This window comes from Jaculus jaculus, chromosome 3 (assembly GCF_020740685.1).
Source record: "Jaculus jaculus isolate mJacJac1 chromosome 3, mJacJac1.mat.Y.cur, whole genome shotgun sequence".
In the NCBI taxonomy this organism is placed as follows: Eukaryota; Metazoa; Chordata; class Mammalia; order Rodentia; family Dipodidae; genus Jaculus; species Jaculus jaculus.
Genome location: NC_059104.1, coordinates 104,906,811 through 104,930,373, shown reverse-complemented (window position 1 = coordinate 104,930,373; position 23,563 = coordinate 104,906,811). Strand labels below are relative to the sequence as shown.

The 23,563-nt window shown below is 43.1% G+C and overlaps 1 protein-coding gene across 4 annotated transcripts; it reads left to right on the top strand.

The window, feature by feature from the left end:
- Positions 1-4,543: 4,543 nt before the first annotated feature.
- Layn (layilin) lies at positions 4,544-22,907 on the top strand. Of its 4 annotated transcripts, XM_004666426.2 has the most exons (8): positions 4,548-4,691; positions 5,216-5,239; positions 7,890-8,187; positions 11,103-11,260; positions 15,726-15,761; positions 16,764-16,847; positions 19,562-19,664; positions 22,075-22,907. In XM_004666426.2, the coding sequence occupies exons 1-8, from the start codon at positions 4,607-4,609 to the stop codon at positions 22,436-22,438; spliced, it is 1,152 nt and encodes a 383-aa protein (XP_004666483.1). In that variant the 5' UTR covers positions 4,548-4,606; the 3' UTR covers positions 22,439-22,907. The 4 variants fall into 4 exon arrangements, with proteins under 4 accessions (XP_045001552.1, XP_004666483.1, XP_045001553.1 ...); XM_045145617.1 differs by lacking the exon at positions 5,216-5,239 and having other exon boundaries at positions 4,544-4,691; XM_045145618.1 differs by lacking the exons at positions 4,548-4,691; positions 5,216-5,239 and adding an exon at positions 6,947-7,035.
- Positions 22,908-23,563: the final 656 nt, after the last annotated feature.

The following is a 23,563-nucleotide window of genomic DNA, read 5'->3' as shown; positions in this document are numbered from 1 at the left end:
TCATACCATACTTATCTCTTTTTTCCTTACACTTTCTCAAATTCTTGTTTGTTGTGTTTATTGGAAGGGTATTTCCAGAATTTGTATATTTAATTTATATTATGAGTACTAGATAAAAAAAGAATCTTTACTCTCCAACTTGTAGACTATCAGTAAAAATAGTAAGGAAACAGGGATGAAAAAGCAATCCTGAAAACTTAGTTTTCTTTTAAAAAAATCCCTTTTCAAACTTTGGATTATTCAATTTCTACATGTCTGAAATGAGACCTGAATCCCTTCTTGCCAATTCTGTGAATAACTGTCTCAACATGCTTATGTCTGACATACAGGTGAGAATCCCATTGCCAGCCTACCTCACTTTTAAGGCTTAATCCCTTTGGTGTATTTGGAAAATTGAAGCTTAAGGTTTTGTCCCTTCTGCATTGTCCCAGCGGCATAGTTAAGATTCAAAGACTACATCACTTAAAGAAATGGTGAATGGGCATTAGGGGCAGCTGTAAGTTTCTGGCACAACACTATCTGAAGAAGAAAATGAAAAAAATCCAGCCTTGAAAGGAGACCTTTCAAATGTTACCCATTAGCCATTGCATCCTGGCACCCTTAAGAATTAAAGACAGGGGCTGGGAAGATGACTCATTTGGTAAAATACTTGCTGTGCAAGCATGAAAATCTTAAGTTTAGATCCCTGAACTTAACAGTGCCTATGAGTGCTGGGCATGGTGTAACCTGCATGTAATCCCAGCACTTGGAAAGTAGAGACAGAAAGACCCCCCAAGCATGCTGGATAGCTATACTACTAGACTAGTGAAAATGCTGAGCTCCTGGTTTAGTGAGAGATCCTGCCTCAATAAAGTGAAGAGTGATAAAAGGACACACCTGACACTTACCTCTGTACATGCACTTGTGCACATGTGCATATACACTTGCACATTCATGCACACACATAAATGTGCAACACACAGAGACAGAGATTGAAAAGTACCCTGTCAGGTCAATGTAGTTGTCAGATAGATCACTATTATGAAGATGGACATAGCAGGCTATCAACATCTAAACTTTAACATAATTCACTCCCTTGTTCTGATTCCATGATCATTGAGATATATTTTCTTGCTCAAAGGAAGAGTATGTTTCAATTGGCCAATGCAAATGTTGTCTCATCTAATATTTCTCAATGTGTAAATATATTTAGGTTGAGAATCCTTAATTAGAAACTCTGAAATCAAAAATGTTCCAAAATCCAAAATGTTCTGAGTATTGACATGACACCACAAGAGGAAAATTTCACACCTGACCTCATGTAAGAGTAGGTATCAAGAGCCAGGCATGGTGGTGCACGCCTTTAATCCCAACACTGGAATGGCAGAGGTAGGAGGATTGCTGTGAGTTTGAGGCCACCCTGAGACAACATAGTGAATTCCAGGTCAGCCTAAGCTAGAGTGAGACCCTACCTCAAAATAAAATAAAATAGGACTGGAGGGATGGCTAGGCGGTTAAGGCATTTGCCTACAAAGCCAAAGGACCCAGGCTGGATTCTCCAGGACCCACGTTAGCCAAGTGCACAAGGGGGCCCACATGTCTGGAGTTTGTTTGCAGTGGCTGGTGGCCCTGGCATGCCCACTCATTCATTCATATTCCCTCCCTCCCCCCCCCTTTCTCTCTCTGTCAAATGAATAAAATAAAAGAGTAGGTATCAAAATGCAGACACACCAAAAGTATTGTGGAAAATTACCTTCAGGCTATGTGCATAAGGTCTATATGAAACATTATTAAGCTTTGTGTTTCTACTTGGATCCTGTCACCAAAATATCCTATTATATATGAAGATTTTCCAAAATCTAAACACTTGTAGTCCCCAAGCAGTTTGACTGGTAGTCTCCTAGTTAAGTTCGAGCTTGTCAAGCTAAGAAATGGATCTTAGGCCAAAGTAATTTTATCAAGAAAATTCCACTGTAGGCTTTCTTGACACCTTGGTGACACCTTGCTGATTAGCAGGGGTAATGGTGACACCTTGCTGATTGGCAGGGGTAATGGTTAACTCTTACTACAAAAATACTATCTGACAAAGGGCTTTAACACGTATTTGCTGTTGCACATCTTCTGCAGATCATCTGGGGGTCTGGTTGTTCTGACTTCAGGCTACAGCACCCAGAGCAGCTCTGTCACACAACAAGTCTGTCAACTGATTGAGGCAGCTCTGCTCTATATACCATTTTGTTGGGGATATTTAGAGACCAGAGGGATATCTGAGGTATGGTCTTCTTAGAGAGTGAGGTGATGCAAGGGAACAGACAATATGTAAGACCTTTTCTTGTCTAGACTCAGAAAGTTATGACTGATTCTGATGGTCAAGCAAATCAACCCAATGGTCAAACACAAAGGATAGGGAAACTTAACTCTTTAGTAAAAGGAAATGTGATATCATGGTTAAAGTTAGGAGGTGTGAAGAGTTAAGAGTTGTTACTGTAAACTACTACACTTATCTGACTATATATAGTAACAATGTGAACAAAGGTCAGGATATGAAAAAACTTAAGACACAATTTATTTGGACAAAAGTAACAGCTTCATTAAGTTGAAATGGATGTTGCATGTATCCTTGCAGGCTGGAAAGATGGCTCAGTGGTTAAAGGCACTTGCTTATAAAGCCTGACAATCTGCATTCAATTCCCCAGTACCCATGCAGAGCCAGATGCACAAGGTGATGCATGCATCTGGAATTTATATGCAGTGGCAGGAAGCCCTGGTGCACCCATTCCCTCTCTCCCTCCCTCCCCCTCCCTCTCTCCCTCTTTCTTTCTTCCTCTCTCTCTCTAATAAATAAACTAAATAAAAATATTTTTAAAGGAGCTGGAGAGATTGCTTAGTGGTTAAGGTGCCTGCCTGTAAGGCCTAAGAACCCAGGATCAATTCCCCAGGACCCATGTAAGCCAGATGCACAAGGTGGCACATGCATCTAGAGTTCGTCGCAGTGGCTGGAGGCCCTGATGTGTTCTTTCTTTCCAAGAATTAAATGAAACAAGCAAAGAGACTTAGAAAGGCTACACATACATTAAATGAAGAAAAGCAGGAATTGAAACAGCATCACATACCATGTTTCCCATCATAATAGTTCTCTCTCTGCTTGGATAACCAAGGCCGCCTGAGGAGAATGTATGCTATATGTGAGATATCCTAATTAGAACACAGGGAAGAGCTGAGTAAATTGTCATAAAGTCAGCCTTCACCCTGCTGGTGCTGCTCTTGTCTGCAGTTACAAATGATGCTGAACCCCGCGCCCTCTACCCCTTCTACCCCAGCTTTAATCCACACCTGTTTGCTTGGAGCAGTGGTGGCTCAAGGCCCCAGGAGTGTCAGTACTTTGTTGACTACTGCTCTGAAAAGCAGGGTGAGAGGAAAGAAGAAGTAAACAGGGACAAAAAGTCCACAGCCCACGGGCTGGAGAGATTGCTCAGCGGTTAAGGCCCTTGACTGAAAAGCCTGATGACCTAGGCTCGATTCCCCAGTACCCACATAAAGCCAGGTGCACAAAATGCCACATGCATATGGAGTTCATTTGCAAAGGCTGGAAACCACAGCGCGCCAGTTCTCTCTGTCTCTCTTCTACCTCTCTCTGTTTGCAAGTACATAAATAAATAAAAACACTTTTTTTAAAAGTCCACAGCCTAAGTGGAGGCTCTGCCATGCTTCCAGCAGGATAGTGTCGGAAAAGCAAAGAACTCCGACTCACCTTTTATTATTTAGTTCCTTGGTGCTAACAGGATACCGGGGTACATAGTCTTTATTATAAGAAACCAATATAAAACAAATACAGTGGGAATGAGGAAGAGGGGCTGCAGGTTGAGAACTGCAATGTTTGTGACTCCTCTTTGCAGAGGCAATAGGGTCACTCCTTCCTGACGGGGCCAGGGTGACATCTTCATTCTCTCCACCTAAGGCTAAACTCTACAAGCCACTCCCACCTCTCACCGTGTGTGCCGCAAAAGACAGAATGGTTTTGCGGCTGAGGTCTGAGCACTCCAGCTTCTGGAAGAAGCCTCTTTTTGTGGGCGGTCTTTCAAACCCTGTCTGAACTTCTCCCGACAGTAGACACACGGCCGACTTCTGAAACTGGTGCTTCCTCCCTCGCTGATCCTTCTCTAGGTGTAGCCAAGATAGCAGGATTTGGGGTTCTCACGGAGCCCCGGATTGCGAACCTTGAATCTCTTTGGCCCACACCCCCAGAGCTGGACTTGGCTATGGCCCTGGGGGGTGGCGGGGAGGGGCAAAAGTGATACTGTTTAGGGGATCTCCAGCGGATTTCAGAGACGCCCTGGGACGTCTACCTGCCGCCCCCTAGGGCTAGTAGTGTCTGGCGCCTAGTGCGCCGGGCCAAGCCGTCGGGGGCGGGCCAGCCGGCCGGACTGCCCTCCCCTCGGTGACGTCCCCGGAGGCGGAGGGGCGACCAAGCCACTCTGCGCCCTCCCGGCTCCTCCCAGTGCGGGGTCCGTCGTTCTTGGGAGATGCAGCTGCCGCGGTCGGTCGCAGTCGTCGCAGGCACGCCTCCGTCAGCCGGCCTTCTTCTCCTTGGTTCCGGGGTGTGTGAGGACGACCCCGGGGCCCGGCCATGCAGCCAGCCGAGGCTCTGCAAGCCGTGCTGCTGGCCGTGCTGCTGGCGCGAGCGAGGGCTGCGAAGGGTCGTGGGCTGAGCGGTGAGTGCGCGCCCTGAGCAGATGTACCCCGTGCACCCCAGCTCTGGATGACTCCCTTCCCGGCCTCCGCACTCCTCGGCTGTCCGTGGGGTGGGAAGGGAGATGCCCCACGGTCCCACTTCCGAGCCCAGTCCTCCGGAGTCCCCCGTTTCCAGGGAGCAAGCGACTGAGACCAGTTCGCTGGAGTCCGTTCCCGCCCCGGATGGCCAGGGGGTGGGACGGGGTACGCAGGCTGGGTGGGGCAGTGGGGAATCTTGCTCCAGTGGGTTCCCGTCAGACTGCATCCTTGAGCATCGCGCTGCAGTGCCTGGGACCAGCTCCCAGCCTCGCCCCACCTGCTGTCCCGCGGGGAAGGTAGCCACCTCCATCCCTGCCAGCGGCTCGCGGTCTCCTGGGCGGGGAGGGTGGCCGGCTCCCGGCCTAGAATGAGAGTGCTTGGAGATCCGGAAATTATTTAGCGGGGCAGGCGCTCCGCCCGGCTCCGGAGAATGACTGTTTTCTTCCTTCTGTCTGTGTCTCTTCAGCCTCCGACTCGGACCCCAGAGGAGGTACAGTGCTCTGACTCCTCGCCCCCTCCGGCAGGAATGAGTGTCTCGCGGCGGCTATCTGGGCCTGGGGTGCGGGTGGGATCTCATAAACTGACAACTTGGGCAAGAGGGACGGAGGACAGTGGGAACCTCCTTCCCCTGGGATGTCCTGACTTCTGGTGCTGATTTAAGGAGTCTAGAGTGGGCTTCAGGATGGGGGGGGTTCCAAGTAGAAAGGGGGGACAGTGGAGCTGCTTGGGTTAAGGTTGCATGGCTGGGCACTTGGTGGGGTCCCTTCCGCCCTCTCTTCCCCTTCCTGCAAATGAGAAGACACTTCCTGAAGGCAGGGAAGCCAGATAGGTCCTGGGCATCCCTCCAGCTCTGGCACTCACTTGCAGACTTGGGACCATACAGGAAACTCCAGCAAGATGTTAGTTAGGCCTTCCCTCGACAATCCAGAGTGGAAAAGTGGAGGCTGCCAGTAAACTCAACCCCAACTTATGTTATGCTAGTGGCCAGGGCAGGGAAGCCCCTGGGAGTTGCTTTGCCTTTCTCCTCATGCCGGACTGGGGGCCACGACGAGGAATCCTGGAAGTGTGCCTGACCCAGGCTCCTCCTGTGTTCCCAGCCACACCTCTCTGGAACATCCCCTTGGTGAGAAAGTCCAGCTTATAGGCCCTCCTCATCTACCTGGGGGCCAGTCCATCTGTCTGTCCTGTTCGATATCATCTAGCTGCAACAGCTTCTCCTACAAAGGAGTAGGTACAGGACTCTTCCAGGTTGCTGCTCATTGAGAATTTCTTTGTAAAAGTGATGAGAGGAGGGGCTGGAGAGATGGCTTAGCGGTTAAGCACTTGCCTGTGAAGCCTAAGGACCCCGGTTCGAGGCTCAATTTCCTCAGGACCCACATTAGCCAGATGCACAAGGGGCACACACATCTGGAGTTTGTTTGCAGTGGCTGGAGGCCCTGGCGCGCCCATTCTCCCTTTCTCTCTCTATCTGCCTCTTTCTCTCTCTGTCTGTTGCTCTCAAATAAATAAATTTAAAAAAATTTTTAAAAAAGTGATGAGAGGAGAAATAGAAAATAAAGGTGCACCGCAGCTCTCTGGAAAGTCTTATGTGTTCTCTTTCCTAATTGGCCCCTAATGGCGTGCTTGTGTGCAGCCATTTGTGCTCTATCCTGGACAGTACTGGGAAAAATGAAGGCTATCTGGCTTCCTACACAATTGCAAAACAAGTTGGAAAATGAGAACATTCCAGAAGGTCTGGGAAGAGGTCCCCAAACCCAAACCCTTACTCTGTGGCTAGCAATTCACACCTAGAGCCAAGAATTTGGCTTTTTTCTTCTCTTCTCTTCTCTTCTCTTCTCTTCTCTCTCTCTCTCCCTTTCTTTCTCTGTCTCTCTTTCTCTACCTCTTTTGGTTTTTCAAAGTAGGGTCTCACTCTAGCCCAGACTGCCCTGGAATTCACTATGTAGACTCGGTGGCCTCGATTTCCTATCTCTGCCTCCCGAGTACTAGGAATTTTGGCTCTTTTATTGCAGGCATGGTGTTCTTTGTTCAAATGTGGTTTTATTTTTTACATCTGGCTCCAGAATCATGCTGTGGAGTTCTGTGAGCTAGAAGCTGGCATTAGTTTCTGTATTCCCAACAATAGCACAGTACTGAACAAAGGAATAGTGGACGTAGGTTTTAGATGCAGCAAGACTTCAGTCATCCAGACACAAGCTGGAGCAGCAGGTGCCAGCAGTGAACATTTTGCTACTCACCACTCAATGGAATCCCATTATTTGTTGGAAAATGTCTTCAGCCCTTCAGGTATCAATCAATTGACACAGATTACACAGGCTCCCAGTGCTCCCTGGCAGGCAGAGGGAAGCAGTCAATATAGTCCAGTGACTCTGGCATGACTTTAGAATTAGACTTGGATTCTGACTCTGGAAATGCCGCTGATAACTGTGAAACCATAGACCAATCATTAACTTCACTGAATTTCTGTTTTCTCATTTATAAAATGTGGCATAAACAATATCTACCATGGGGAATTGTTATGAGGGTTAAATGAGATAAACTATGTATACAAATGCAAAACCCTTGCCATCATTAATGGTACAGAGGTAAATTTCAATAAGCCTTCACCTCAGTGTTATCTTTAGGTCAGGGTACTGTCAGTAGCAGAAAGTCCCATGGAGTGGATGCTCATAGATTCTGCTCAGACCAGAGACCGAGGGAACTAGTCCTGCTATGTAGACAGGGGTTTCCAGGGAGAGGAATCCATGACTGACTTTAGAATGTCTCTCTAACCTAAAGGAACTTAACAAGAATACTCACTTTGAACCATAATAATCCCCTGAAACTCCCTAGTAGCGCAAATACCTTATTTGTTTGCATTAAAGTGAAGATACAAATCTTCATCGACCCCTGCTTAAAAGATAGAAAAGATAGTCTGCTCATCAACAGTCTGTAATGTAACAAAATTATGGATTTCCTGCCTAACATGTGCATCAGAGGTTAAATCACTGTAAATCCATGTTGCAAGGATTACCCATTTTCTTTGGGAACCCCAGTGATCAGACTTCCTGCCCAGAGATAGTTTTGTTCAAATGGTTCTAAACATCCCTGGTATACTTTCTGGAGGACACTAAAACAGATTTCCTTCTTTTATTCTCCAGGGCAACTGCTCTGCCGGGGAGGGACACAGAGGCCTTGTTATAAAGTCATTTACTTCCATGATGCTTCTCGAAGACTGGACTTTGAGGACGCCAGAGAAGCCTGCAGAAGGGATGGGGGCCAGCTAGTCAGCATCGAATCAGAAAATGAACAGAGACTGATAGAAAGGTTCATTGAAAACCTCTTGGCATCTGATGGTGACTTCTGGATTGGGCTCAGGAGGCATGAGGAGAAACAAAGCAATAACTCGGCCTGTCAGGACCTTTATGTTTGGACCGATGGCACCACATCGAAATTTAGGTAAGTGTGTGGCCTTCACAGCAGGAGCTGACTCCTTTGATGTAACTCAGATAAGTAGGCTAAATTCAGTACCAAATCCATGGGGGAGGGGGAGACGATCCAGACAGGCACAGCTCTGGGGGCAGTGACAGCAGAGTGGCCACTGGCCAGAGTAGTGCAGGACGGTAAAAAATTCAGCCTGGACTTGGGCCCAACTGATATCTGAAGAGCTCTATTCAGGTGTGTGGAGCCCAGCAGCATTCTTGCAGTAGTGCACAGTGCTTTTGTGGTCTGTGGTTCTGGCTGTCTGACCTTTGGACTGAGACCATATCGAGAGACTAGAGGTCCATAAAGAGAGGTCAAGCAGGTCTCCAGACCACAGAAAACAGTAATAATGGGCAAGAGGTCAGAGCCAATATGTAACTGTGGGCTGAGTGGGGGTAGCAGGAAGGGGACTCTAGGAAAGCACCAATTTAGTGGATCCTCCTAAACCCACAGCATCAAGACACTGATGCTGATGCACACCCACATGGCACCACAACATTGGCCTCTTCCTTTCCAAAATATGTAGTAATAGGGACAAGCATTGGTGACACACTCCTTTAACACCAGCACTCAGGAGGCAGAGGTAGGAGGATCACTGTGAGTTCAAGACCAGCCTGGAACTACAGAGTGAGTTCCGGGTCAGCCTGGACTGAATGAGACCTTATCTCGAAAAAAATAAATATTTATTTACTTATTTGAGAGAGAGGGAATTTCCGAGTAGGAGCACCAGGAACTCCCGCCACTACAAATGAGTCCAGATACATGTGCCACTTTGTGCATCTAGCTTTGTGGAGATACTGAGAAATCAAACCTAGGCCACAGGCTTTGCAAGCAAACACCTTTAACTGCTGAGCCATCTTCCTAGCCCCCATGGACAAGTATCTTAAAAATATCAAGTTTAAGAGACATAAATCAGAAAGAGAGAAACTCTACTTTAAAAAAAGACTTAATATCTTGATGACAGAGTTTAAGGTAATATAAGATTTACTGACTTTATGTAAGCCAATCATGTAGTAATTTTTTTTTCAAGGTAGAGTCTAGCTCTAGCCCAGACTAACCGGGAATTCACTCTGTAGTTTCAGGCTGGCCTCAAATTCACAGCGTTCCTCCTACCTTTGCTTCGTAAGGGCTGAAATTAAAGGCAGGCACCACCATGCCCAGCCATAGTAAATTTTGAAAGTATTACATGATGTTAATAAAATACTAAGATCCCAAAGATAAAGAGGCAAAAGACCTGAGCAGAGAGTTCACAAAACAGAAAATCTAAATTGTATACAACTATATACCCTATTTCTGAGAGTTCATACAATATCTGTATATACCCATTTCCCCAATGCATGGTTCTTTGAGTAAGTAGCCAGAGGTCCTTTTAGAGAAGAATAGGGGAAATTTTTACCACATAAACCTGCCAGAGTATTATAAGTTCTTCTTTCTAGACATCTGCCCTCTCTCAGTGAGTTATGAGTCTGAAAACCAGCTCAAGTACAAAATTATATTCCAGAAATAATATTTTATCTACCTGTGAGATGAAGTAACGTGAATGCATAAAGCTACAGCGAGAGCCAATTGGGTTGTAAAACAGGCTGGCGGTAACTAATGAGGTGTGGTCTCCAGCATTGGCCCCCGCTGTCCATAAAAGGCTTACTGCGAGCTCAGCCATCATGCAGGAAATTCAACCCAAAAGGTACAACAAAGGATCTTCCTTCTGACAGCCTGCAACACAGGACCAAAGCAGAGTCACACTGTGGTGCCACCAGGAAACATATCTCCTAGCTGTCTCTCCTGAGGAGAGACTCTGAGGAGAGATAGGCAGAGCAGCAGTGCTGAGCTAAATAGTCTGAACATTAGGGTAAGATCCTAGTTCTGGAGGAAACTAGCTTAGTGAGTACCCAGGCAGATTACCAAGCCCAGCCCTCCATTAGCAGGTGGGGGAGTACTTGCAGATTTACTCTTGATGGGCACACACATATGAAAGGATTTAATTCCATAGACCACTAGATGTTAGAGCCAAAGCTGCTTCAGGGGCTTTGGAGGGCAAAGACATCAAGCAGTGGAGGCTGAGGCACTCATTGGCCTGATCATGTACAGATGACTTGAAAACTAAAAAGACCAAGATATTCTCCTGCCCTCACCCACAGTTCCTTGCCTGCTTGGACAGCCTTTATATTTTGGACCTTCTTCCTCGAATTCTTGAACTTCTCTTCTACTGCCCAGGAATTGTAAGGCAGTAGTGGCTATTGAAAAACAGGGAGATAGAAGCACAGTAGTTTTAAATGAGATACATCATCCTTTTCATAGTAGTTCTGATCTCGGAAAAAAAGAAAAGAAAACCCAGCTAGCAAAAAAGAGAGAAAGGGGGGCTGCATAGATGGCTCAGCAGTTAAGGTGCTTGCTTGCAAAGCCTAATGACCCAAGTTCAGTTTCCCAGTACCCATGTACAACCAGATGCACAAAGTGGCATGTGCATCTGGAATTCACTTGCAATGGCTGGAGGCCCTGGCATGTCTTTCTGCCTATCTGTCTGTCTGTCTCTCTCTTTCTCTCTCTTTCTGCCTGCAAATAAATAAATAGATATTAAAAGAAAAGAAAGAAAGTCCAGACTAGCCCTTTGCTGGCGGCTTTTTCTCATAGTACTTTGCAGACGCCATGTGATAATATATTCCTCCCTGCAAAGGGCTGTGGCAAATGTCAGATGATTGATTGTGAAGCCCTTACTACACAGCATGCGGTTCCACTTCTTGGCATTCCTTCAATTCTCCCTTCTCTCTGGATCATGTTCTGAAGCAGAGTCTTATGTCCGTGTTTCAGTGGAAGCTGATGGGAAGATAAAGGCATGGAAGTCTTGGGGTGTATTTCTACAGTTGTCTATATTGTCCATTCCTTTCCTACAGGAACTGGTATGTGGATGAGCCTTCCTGTGGTAGTGAGGTCTGTGTAGTCATGTACCATCAGCCATCGGCACCTGCTGGCATCGGGGGCCCTTACATGTTCCAGTGGAACGATGACAGATGCAACATGAAGAACAATTTTATTTGCAAATATTCTGATGGTAATTAATCTTCTCTCAAGCTACATGATGGAATTCTCAACCTCTTTTACCATTTCATAAGCAGCTACTGGTACTGAGAACGTATTAGTCAGTTGCTGAGGAAGCTTGTTACAAATGTCAGCAATATTAAACTTGGGGAATTCTTGTAAAGAGAAGTATAATGACACTTCTTCTCTGAAGAGTAATGCTAGCAAAGGAAAGGTTATCAGATGCTAAGGAAAGGGATGACAAAAGCAAAGATCTAATTTATTTGTGATAAAGCAGCACTTACAAGAGCATCTAGAAAAATATCTATCTGTGGGTAGACATGAATTCTTAGTCCACATGTATGGATGGCTCTTGGAGCTTTGACCATTGATCCTACAAGTCTTCTAACAGCCGTGTGAGATTAGTTCCTGGAATTGAAATTAACATGCTGCTTACTAGGTAAGGCAGGTGACAAAGTACCCTGATTTCGCTGGCACTAAGCAGAGACAGCAGACACATTGACGAGCAAGTTTAAACTCCCCAGTCCACTTATCCCCTCTACATATGCCTTGCAAATTCAACTTGCATTTGCTTCCAAATCTGTAAGGGTTTGAATTGACAACAGGCCCATAGTCATTCAGTACAGATTTCCTAGACTGATGTATTAAAACTGACTTAGATTCAAACTTGAGCTCATTCTTGAGCTGTCCCTGAAGTTTCTTACACCTTTGATGTCAACAGGTTGGCCCCAATCCCACCTTCTTTTCTGACAGGACAAGAGTGACTCTAGTTGTACCCAGCTTTGGACTAAATACTACTATCATATTTAACTGAACTAGACTATACTTTGGGGAGGGGAAATTTTGACACTGAGAGATGTTTTTCCTCCCTTTTACTACCATCTGAAGAATTATTTGCAGTGGCCTGACTCGCCTCAGCACAGAGTTGCCTCAGACAGGGAGGTTGTAAAGACCTAAACTGACTTGGCCATGTATCTTCTTAGAGCAGCAAAAGCAAAACACTTGTAACAACTAGTTTTCCATGATCCCTCACTTTTGATCATTATACTCTATTAACTCCATGGCTTAAATTCTTTTTTTTTTTTCAAGGTAGGGTCTCACTCTAGTCCAGGTTGACCCGGAATTCATTATGTAGTCTCAGGGTGGCCTTGAACTCACAGCAATCCTCCTATCTCTGCCTCCCAAGTGCTGGGATTAAAGGCATGAGCCACCATGTCTGGCAATGGCTTAAATTCTTATACTACTTTAACATTTTTAAGTAAGAGATTTTGAAATTTGCTTTAATATCTATTTCTTTTCAACTTGATTCCAAAAAGAAATTATATTATCTGTTACTTTCACTATTGCCTGTATTAGTTGGACTGAGTTCTCACAGACAGTTTAATAAGAAGAGTATAATTAGTGACTATTTGCAGCAGTATAGGCAAAGAGCAGGAAATGGCAAAGTATCCAGGAACTAGCTACAATAGGAAGCTATAACCACCCCTAGGCCTAAAGGAACAAGGAAGGGAATAATTTTAGCAAAACCTAGAAAAAGCTTGGGGTTGTGGAAAAGGACCCACCCAGTGGAAGTGGTAAATGTACAGTGCGGCTTCTGTCAAACCATGCTGACATGGAAGAGGGCATGAGGAATAAATACCATAACCTCTGTTCCTATCCTCTGACCTCCTGCCTTTGCCTCCCATAGGCTAATTCCAATCAGACACCAAAAGACAAGAGGGCCCAATGAGATAGTCCATAGAGAGCAGCCTCCCAGAACACAGAGATTGGATCCAATAGAGGAAGGCAGACATATGGTTTTTTTTAAATTTTTTTTGTTTATTTTTATTTATTTATTTGAGAGCAACAGACAGAGAGAGAAAGAGGCAGATAGAGAGAGAGAGAGAGAGAGAGAGAAAGAGAGAGAATGGGCGTGTCAGGGCCTCCAGCCACTGCAAGCGAACTCCAGACACATGCACCCCCTTGTGCATCTGGCTAACGTGGGACCTGGAGAATCGAGCCTCGAACCGCAGTCCTTAGGCGTCACAGGCAAGCGCTTAACTGCTAAGCCATCTCTCCAGCCCCAGACATATGGTTTTATGAAGCCATCCATCTTCAGGATAAGTTCCCCCAACTTAGAGTGCTAGAAAAGAGTCTTCATGGTCAGACCCTTGTCTCGTTTTCTAGCTTCAACTCTCACCACTCTATCTCCTCTTCCCATTCTGTCCCAATAACTTTGTCCTTATTTGCTGTTCCCTAAGAGTTTACTGGCAGCTTCCTGTGCCTGGGACATCTTCCCCCTTTCCCAGTCAACTCATTCTCATCCTTCAAGTTTCAGGTTAAACATCACCTTCCCTCCTAACAACTAAGTGCAACAAGTCACCTGGGATTGCATCCTAGTCCGTGAGGATGGTGATGACAATGATGATAATGGTGTTCTTTAAATGGCATAAATGTCAGTTGGCACAATATGAATAAGGTCTATAGATTATATACTAGTATTATATCAAAGTCAATTCCTTGGTTTTGGTCATTGTAGTTTGGTTATATAAGAGAATGTCCTTTTTCTTTGTAAATATAGACTGAAGTCATTAGGAGTAAAGGGGTTCCCTGTCTGCACCTTACTCAATGGGGAAAAGTCATGTATGTGCATGTATGCATGTAAACATATGCGTATACATGTGCATAGATATAAAGACAAAAAATTAAGTAAGTAAAATGTAGCAAAATTATACAGGAAGGGCATTTGTGAATTTTATGTACTATTCTGGTTAATTTTCATAAGTTTGAAATTATCTCAAAACAGGAAGTTAAAAAGTAAATTTCTCTTGTAAGCCTTCAAAGCACCCGATTCTATGAGAATCGAATCATCTCATACACAGGGTTCTTTTTAAAAAATTATTTATTTATTTATTTATTTAAGAGAGAGAGAGGAAGGGGCAGATAGAGAATAGGTGCACCAGGGTCTCCAGCCACTGCAAACCAACTCCGAATGCATGTGCCACCTTGTGTATCTGGCAATAGAACCTGGGTCCTCAGGCTTTGCAGGCAAGTGCCTTAACCACTAAGCAATATCTCCAGCCCCACAGCGTACTTTAACTGCCCATTTACACATGTATCCTTCCCACTGCATAGCTTTCATGAGGTCTGGAAGCATGCATGTCTAACAACTTGATGGACTACAGGTTAGTCACTTCAGTGGTTCCCACAGGATGACACATCACAGTGACAAGCGACTGGACGAGTGATCATATCTAAACTAGAGTTGAGAATGTGGAGTAGGGGGTAAGCTAGCCAGATCTGAACACTTGATGATTTCTGTGGTGTGCTAAAGAGGTGAGAATATTCAGGGAAATGAGAGAGAAATTATCTGAGGCATGATAGTTGCATGTACAGAGAATGTTGGACATACTGTACTGATGCCATTGTGTACAGTGGGATAAACTATGGAAGGACAACAGAATGTGTATACCACAGGATGCTACTGAATATATTATGTACATCAATGTCATATAAAATTAATACCAGTTTTTCTTCTATGTCCATATTTTAGGGCCATCCTTTAGAATTTAAGCTCTTTAAAGAACCTAGATTACTGCTCACTTGCTGTTGTATCTCTACTACCTATCACAGTTATTTCTCCTTATGATTTTGATTTTTGTTTACATTTATATTATTGAAATATGAGTTCAGCTATTTATTAACTGTGAAATTTGAGGAGGTTAGTTATCTCCTTGTTTCCTCATGTATAAAACCAGAATAGTAACGAGGCTCCTTCACAAAACTGTTATCAAGAATCAGTTTGTCTGCTTTACATGTGTGTGAAGTATGGTGTGTGTAGTATGTGTATGTATAAAGTGTGCACGTGTGTATGCAGATGCATACCCTGTGCACAGACCAACAGAAGCCAGAGGAGAATACCAGGTGTCCTCCTCTCTCATACGTCCATGTTGTTTCCTTGAAATGGGATCTCTCGGTGAACCTGAAGATGCCATTTGTTCTAGTTAAACTGACTGACCAGTGAGCCCCAGTTCTGTAGGCGCTATCACCCACAAGTCTGAGGTTACAGGTATGCATGACAATGCCAGGCTCTTTACATGGTTACTGGGAATCAAACCCAGACCCTCTTAACTTTTGTAGCAAGTGCTGTTACTCACTAAGCCATCTCCATGAGTTTGTTTTCATAAAACACTCAGGATGGTCTCTGGGATATAGTACCCACTATATAAGTACATTTTTAAAAATAAACAAATAGATTGTATCATCTCTACATGAACATACTTACAAAAAAGAAAGAACACTGAAGTAAAGCTTAAAGGAGACTGTCACTGATGCACAAGTATTCTTTGACTTAACCAATCTCTCTCATCTCAACTGGCAACAATAAAGAATACAGTGACAATAAATAAAGTTTATTGGAAATGGATGTCATAATCTAGGCAATTTCATTCAGGTGGGAAAAAATTTACTTATTAACATTTTTGTTTTTTCTGCTGCAGAAGAAACAACAATAGCTCCTTCTGTAAGGCCTGGAGGTAAGTCTGTCAAGTGATCTTTATAGATCTAGAACCAAATGCCCTTTAGATCAGATTAATCAACAGAAAGGCTATTTGTGTTAACCCAAACAACTTGGGCAGGTATATGCCACACCTGCTAGCTTAGTATTCTATAAAACTTATTTTTATTCATTTATTTGAGAGAGAGAGAATGGCCATACCAGGGCCTCCAACCACTGCAAATGAACTCCAGACACATGTGCCACCTTGTGCATCTGGCTTATGTGGGTATTGGGGAATTGAACTTGCATCCTTAGTTTTCACATGCAAACGCCTTAACCCCTAAGCCATCTCTCCAGCCCCAGTTCAATATTCTTACTCTCTGGCATTGTCTATGTCTGTTAAAGTTGAAAAGTAGTAGCTGCAAGTCCCATTTGGGATGTTCTTCCTCCTCTTTCTTCTTCATATTATTATTGACAATATGAAAAGAATAATTTAATCTAATGAGACAAGAAATTAGCCAATCTGACTATTAATGATCCTAGAATTAGCAGTAAGCCATTCTTTGACCTTTCTCCAGGCACCTCAGTGCTGACTGAACACCAGCTACTTTCTTGCTATTTTGGTGCCTGATCCTTTGCAGAAAATATCTCACCAAAAACATGAAGACATGGCTAGAGAGATGGCTTAGTGGTTAAGGTGCTTGTCTGTGAAGCCTAAGGACCCATGTTTGACTCCCCATATCCCAAATAAGCCAGATGTACAAGGTGACACATACACACAAGGTGGTGTGAGTTCAATGGCAGTGGCTAGAGGCCCTAATGCCCCAATTATTTTCTCTCTTACACACACATAAAAATTAAAAATAAAGACAATTAAACTTCCAGGGCAACAAATTCAACCCTTTACTTCTCTGTGTTTATAAAGATCACTAGTCAAATTGATCCTGAATATTTGCAGCCCATTTTGAATGTAGTAGGACCTCAGGGTATGCATAGTTATGTCTTCCTGCAACTTTTCAAGTCCATGTCTCTCTCCCAGGTGAAGGAGCAAAGCCAGCAACACCCATGCTTCCAGAAGAAACACAGAAAGAAGATGCCAAAGAAACATTTAAAGAAAGCAAAGGTGTGTGCAGAACTCACATGGGAGAAGCAGATAATGGGATCCCTTGATCACTAATTATCCTTTTGTTCTTCCCACAACTTCTTAAAAATGGAAGGTCCAAGGCATCGGTGACTTTGTAAAGACTGTATTAAATGTTATAGGCAACAGGAGCCATCCTAAAACACTTAGGTTTAACAGACTTAATAGAAGGTGAAAGATCACACTGTCTATCACCGCAAAGACAAATCCTTGGGGGAAACCATGGCTATAAGAGGTAGGGTAGCATGGAACTGAGAGAGTAGATACAGAAAAATAACAGCACAAAAGCCCAAGCGATGCATAACATCTGTGATTAGTATTCATCTGGGAAACAATTGAGGAAATGGGAAAGATAAACATTCAAAAAGTTAGATCATAAAATGTAAAGGAAAATGGGGTATCCATTAGAGTGCTGATGGGCTTTCAGCCTCAAACTCACCCTGTGTCAAAAGGAAAATCTAGGGTTTTGTCACTGAACAACATTTTTTTCAGATTAGTCATTTGCATAAGGGTAGTTATAATATTGTCATACTTACCAGAGAGCATTACTGAGTCCATAAAATGAAGTAGAATATTACTAAGGTGCAATTCAGTTCTGACACTAAGAGTTTTACACAGATTTCCCCCCCCACACACCACCACCCACTGCTGAAAGACACATTCCACAACTGCTTTCACCTTAGACAGACGTCAGCCACAAGTTCGGGGGTTCTCAACTACCTGCACTAATGATTAATTAGCTACAAATCCAGGAGTGCCTAGAACCCTGTCAGGATTATTAATTCACTAAAACAACTCACATAACTTAGGAAAATGATATGCTTATGCATCTTATTATACAGGATCCAATTCAAAAACAGCCAAACAAAGTCACCTAGGGTGAGTTCCAAATGGATTCTGAATGTGCACTTTCTGTGACCTCTCCTAGTGGAGTCAGGATGTATCACCCTCGTCATTATTACAGTTTGTCTTCTAGTGGAATCAGGATGTATCACCTTCTTATTACGGTTTGAACATGAAATGTTCTCCATATGCTCATTTGTTGAACTCTTGGTCCCCAGATGGAGGTGCTATTTTGGGAGGTTCTAGATACTTTAAGAGGTGAGGACTAATGGAAGGAAGTGGGTCACAAGGAGCATGCCACTGAAGGTTAGCTTTGATCCCTGGTCCCTTACTCTTCCTGTCCACCATGAGATGAACAGCCTCCTTCTCCACATGCTACCACAACCATGTGTTCTGCTCAACAGTGTGATCACATACTGAACTCTCTGAAACAGCCAAAATAAGTCTCTCCTCCTTTAAGTTATTTTCTCTGGTATTGTGATCATAATCATGTAAAAGCAAGTTAATATATTTCATTTATAACATTGGTGTATAAACCAACCAGGAAAGTGTACTGCACATTGGTGTCTAGAGGTATTATTTGTTTTAAGTTACATAGGCACAACTGATCTATTTGTTGGTCACTGGTACAACTCAACCTCCAGGAAAGGAGTTTGGTACAGGCAGCTCAAAAGATCGCTCCTCCACACTATAATCTTCTGTTGGGCCTTCCTGGTATCTAGGCTCTAATGCTGAGAAATCTTACAATCAATTCTGTATTGTCTGAGAGGCTCGTGAATAACAAAGTCAACCCTAGGACTTGGAAAATTATGAGGTTAGAGCCTCCTTCCCAGAAACCAGAGACAGGGACTAGCCAAATTCTAATTTATATAACAGATATAACCCATGGCAATACACTGAAAAAAATAAAGCACTGTCTGAGGTGCATGACATTTCTATTGCTTTTTGTTATTATATCAGTAAAGTATATTTTGTTGAAGTGTTTGGTTTTGGTGGCTGTCAGGTTTGTGGCCTCACAGGAGGAACAAAAGAAAAGGAAAAAGCAACAGTCTCTGAGCAGTTGGGAATTTTGGATGAGTGGTAGCAGGGGTGGGGGTTGGTCTTCAAGCTTGATTCCTTCCTCCCAAGGCCCCTGTGGGGAACAATCCTTGCCTCTGTGTCTTAAGGAACTGCAAAGTTGAGGGGAGCACACCTTAAGCCTCTTCACAGTCAGTGCTGATGTGCCCAGCTGGACCAGCTTGGTCTGTCAGAATATTGGGATGGTTTTAAAGTCTAGTTAATGCGCTCTTTCCTTTTCCTGGTAATGGCACTGAGACTTCTGGCTTACAACTTTTTCACTTCCTCTTCCCACCCCCACCTTAGAGGCAAAGGCATCAACACTGCTTCAGCAATCACTGCTTTACAAAGAAGACTGACAAGGGAAAAAAAGAATCTTTTTACTAAAAATTACCTATCTATCTATATACACATATACATACATACTACTATATATATATTTAGTAAAATATAATATATGTTATTAAATATTCTCTTTTGCTATTTGAAAGAGATCTCAAAATTTAAACTTTTTATTATTACATAGAAAAATAGAATAGGTAAAAAATATGTATTTGTTGAAACTAGGGACTCTGCTAAAGGGATAACTGTATCTATTTCCTTAGGAATATGCCCTTTTGAATATTCTGTGTTGTGATGCTTTTCTTAAAGCCAGGTTTAAAACACACACATACATGCATACATACATACATGCACACACACACACACACACACACACACACACACACACACACACATACAGACACTCATATACCACCACCACCAGTGCGGATAATATGCTTTTCTACTTTTTTCAGAAGCTGCCTTGAATCTTGCCTACATCTTAATTCCCAGCATTCCCCTTCTCCTCCTCCTTGTGGTCACTGCAGTTGTATGCTGGGTTTGGATCTATAGAAGGAGGCAAGTAACACCTTCATCGTGTAAACATTTGCACCCCCTGCACTCTGAGGTTTGGGTATTTCCTTGTTGACTTCACCAAAAAGCATGGTAGGTCCAAAGGGGGACCATTACAGACCTGAGCATGCCCTCTATCTGACCCAGGGCATTCAGAAGTACTGAGCATCTGTGCTGAGCTGTGATTAAGAGAGATCTTAAGTCTTTATTTTGCATGAATGGAAGGTCTTAAACAAGTTAAAGGGTGAAACTGTGTTATTCACTCCCTGTATCCACATATCACCAACAAATTGCTTCCATGAATGTAGGTCCTCATTCCAAAAATATTGGGTAAGTCAGAATGACTAATGCACCACATGAAAAATGTCTGTTTCAAAGCATTTTGGTAAGCGTCTGACACTAAGGCACACTATTCAAATTGAATGAGCCATATTCTTTTAAACTGATTTTTCATTTAATTGAAAATAAAAAAGTGATTGCTATAAAACAGCTATACTGAGCAGCATAGACAACTTCTGTATAGGTCAGGATTATATACTCCCATTTTTTAGGTGCATGGAACTGTTTTCAGTTACAGTTTTATTTCCCTGTCATCGTGGTATGCATACAAAAAGGCTAGTATTTAAAATGGGGAAATTAAAGCATAACATAAATTTTGACTCACTCTGATGACCAGTGTGAGATGAATTGGTAAAATTCTAATGTAGAACCTATTTCATTTAATAATTTTCTTAAAGGATTATTATGGGGATTAAAACAGTGAATACATGTACATTAAAGTGTGTTAATAAACACTCAGGCTGTTAGTCATTACTATGATCATTTTTACTAGTGATTTCCTTTAAATCTAAAGGGAAAATTCAGTTCGACCATTGCATATTATGTAATTCAAAACTACAGCATAACCACACGTGGTGATGCACGCCTTTAATCCCAGTGCTTGGTAGGCAGAGGTAGAAGGATCATCGTGAGTTCGAGGCCACCCTGAGACTACATAGTGAATTCTAGATCAGCCTGGGCCAGAGTGAGACCCTACCTCGAGAAACAAAAGCAAAAACAAAACAAAACAAAACTACACCCTATCTGGTCCAAGGATTTGTTACCTTTATTGTGCCACAAATCCCTGTAGCAGGCTGACGGAGCCTGTGGACCACTTCTCAGAACACCCCCGCCATTTTCTGTGGAAGTGGTTGATTTTACTGGAGACCAAAACTCATGCCTTTGTACATGCTGGACAAGTGCCCTACCACTTAGCTACTTCTCCAGTCTCCAGAACAATTTGTGTTTAATTTATTACATGTGTATGTGTATATGCATGTATGTATGCATGTGCACATGTGAGTCCATGTACAAGCCAGAGGTTGATACCTAGTGTCTTCCTTCATCACTCTAGTCTTTAATTTACCAAGGTAGTGTCTCTCATAAGAGCTCACAGCTCACTGGTTCAGCTAGTCTAGCTAACCAACTTGCCTCAGGGATTCCGTCTCTGCTTCTGAGCACTGGGATTGGAGGCAGCTGCCATGCCCACATGGCATTAATGTGGGTTCTGGAGATCAGAATTCCAAGCTTCACATTTGTGCAGCAAGTGCTTTATCCACTGAGCCACCTTCCCAGCCCCAACAATATATTTTTTGTTTTGTTTTGTTTTTTGAGGTAGGGTCTCACTCTAGCCCAGACTGACCTGGAACTAACTATGTAGTCTCAGGGTGGCCTCAACCTCATGGTGATCCTCCTTCCTCTGCCTCCCAAGTGCTGGGATTAAAGGCGTGTCCAACTACGCCCAGCCCCCAACAATATTTTTAAATTCACAAGACAAAATGCACCAAAATACAAAGGAAGTAATTATGCTATTATATAGTTTAGCAAAATATTTCCAAAATGAATATGTGATATAGTAAAACATGAGCTTCTTTATTGAGGCTTGTTTAGTGGTGGGTATGACTATCAAGTTTGAAGTAGGAATGAGCATAAAAAATTCAAGGTAGCTATAATAACTAATATGATATGGAAATATGATCTCTGTTGGTGTTCAAGTCAAAGTTATTGTTACATTTATTCCAGATTATTACCCTACTTGTAGTGATAGGAGTTGGCTAAATTTCACTTAGAGATGAGAGGGTTTTTTTAAGTGTGATTATTTTTGCCTGTTCATTTCTATCACTGAACTCTCCAGGGAACCTAGTGGCCCAAACTAATGACCTGTGTCTCATACTGACTGCAGTGAGTGTCAGATCACTATGAATAGAACACATTTCAGGTTTATCTCCTGCTTCCCAAAGCCATGGCCTATAGGTGTAGGTAGGCATGAAATACAGTTTAAAGACTCCCTGATGCTACCTCCTCTGCCTCAAGAGGAGCACAGGGATATGTTCAATCCCCTGGTCTCAACATTCAGCCTGATTTTCTTTCCTCCTAGAAAACGGGAGCAGCCAGACCCTAGCACAAAGGAGCCACATGCCATCTGGCCCTCTCCTCACCAAGAAAACAGCCCAGACTTAGAGGTTTATAATGTCATAAGAAAACAAAGTGAAGCTGATTTAGCTGAGCCCCGGCCAGACCTGAAGAACATCTCATTCCGAGTGTGTTCTGGAGATTCCACTCCTGAGGACGTGTCTTGTGACTATGAAAACATGGCTGTGAACCCTTCAGAAAGTGGGTTTGTGACTCTGGCGAGTGTGGAGAGTGGATTTGTAACCAATGACATTTATGAATTCTCTCCTGACAGAATGGGGAGAAGCAAGGAGAGTGGATGGGTAGAAAATGATATATATGCTTCCTAGACACATGACAGAAACTGGACTGACAAGAATAAGAAAGGAACAAGAAGTCTTCTGTTTTCTATGAGAAAAATACTCATACTGTCCATAAACATGCCCAGATAAGGTCCTGGGTGTGAGCCTGGGATCCCCATGAGTCCCTGCTGGATACACAAGTTCTGACATGATCCCTTAGCCTTAGAAGAAGGCACCTTGTCACATGGTGGACCCTCAATAACTGTCAGTGACTAGTTATATCTGATACTCAAGGGATTGTGTGTGGCACGGGTAAGGGTTGTGACTGAAAAGCTTGGACAACCCATCTCTAGGTTCTACTTTCCTTGCTGTATACAGCAGTACACATAAACACAAACACAGAAAATATGGTATCTTTTCAAAGTCCGTGTATAGCAGCCATAGGCTGGTGTGCACATCAGCAATATCTGTTTTTTTCCCTCAAAGAATAAAATTCAATAAAAAGCAGGAAGCAGAATGTTAGTCAGCTGGTGTCTATAACCCTTCCTCTGCATGTGATCTCAGGAGACCTTTTTTTGTTGCTATTGCTTCTTTCTCCCAATATCTCAACTTGGAAAAATCCAACTCGGGAATATTTTAGAAACTAAAAATGAAATTTGTGTCTCTGCTCTGGCCTTATCTGTGCTCCTGCTGTGATACTACATTGTGTGTGTGTGTGTGTGTGTGTGTGTCCATACATTACTAAAACTGATATTTCTATTTTTTTTTAGGGACCTGACTATTTCAAATATACTTGTGGCCTTAAATCCAGGAAAAAAATGTTAATTGGCCTAATCATGTTCATTTAGCAGGTCTTAAAACTATTATTAAATCACCAGCAAATACCAACTTAATAATCATATTATTTTATTTTTGTAGTGTTAAGGACAGAATCCATGGCCTTGCACATACTTGGCTATTGCTCACCTACTGAGCTACAGCTGCAACCCCTAATCCCATCATTTTTAACTTTTCTAGTTATATCTTATTTTTTAAGCACCCTAGTCCCATATGTGGAACCCCAACTAGACAGCAAGTTAACTAGTATGTGTCAGAGAAATACTGATGCAATGTATTTTAACCACAGTACAACTATGTGCCCAATGGACCGGAGGACAGGGTGGTTAATAAAAA

Bases quoted from the DNA above. Each gene is read 5' to 3' on its own strand.
- Layn (XM_004666426.2), top strand. From the start codon at position 4,607: ATGCAGCCAGCCGAGGCTCTGCAAGCCGTGCTGCTGGCCGTGCTGCTG. The intron at 11,261-15,725 runs GTAATTAATCTT...TTTCTGCTGCAG, and splicing joins TATTTGCAAATATTCTGATG to AAGAAACAACAATAGCTCCT. The intron at 15,762-16,763 runs GTAAGTCTGTCA...TCTCTCTCCCAG, and splicing joins TCCTTCTGTAAGGCCTGGAG to GTGAAGGAGCAAAGCCAGCA.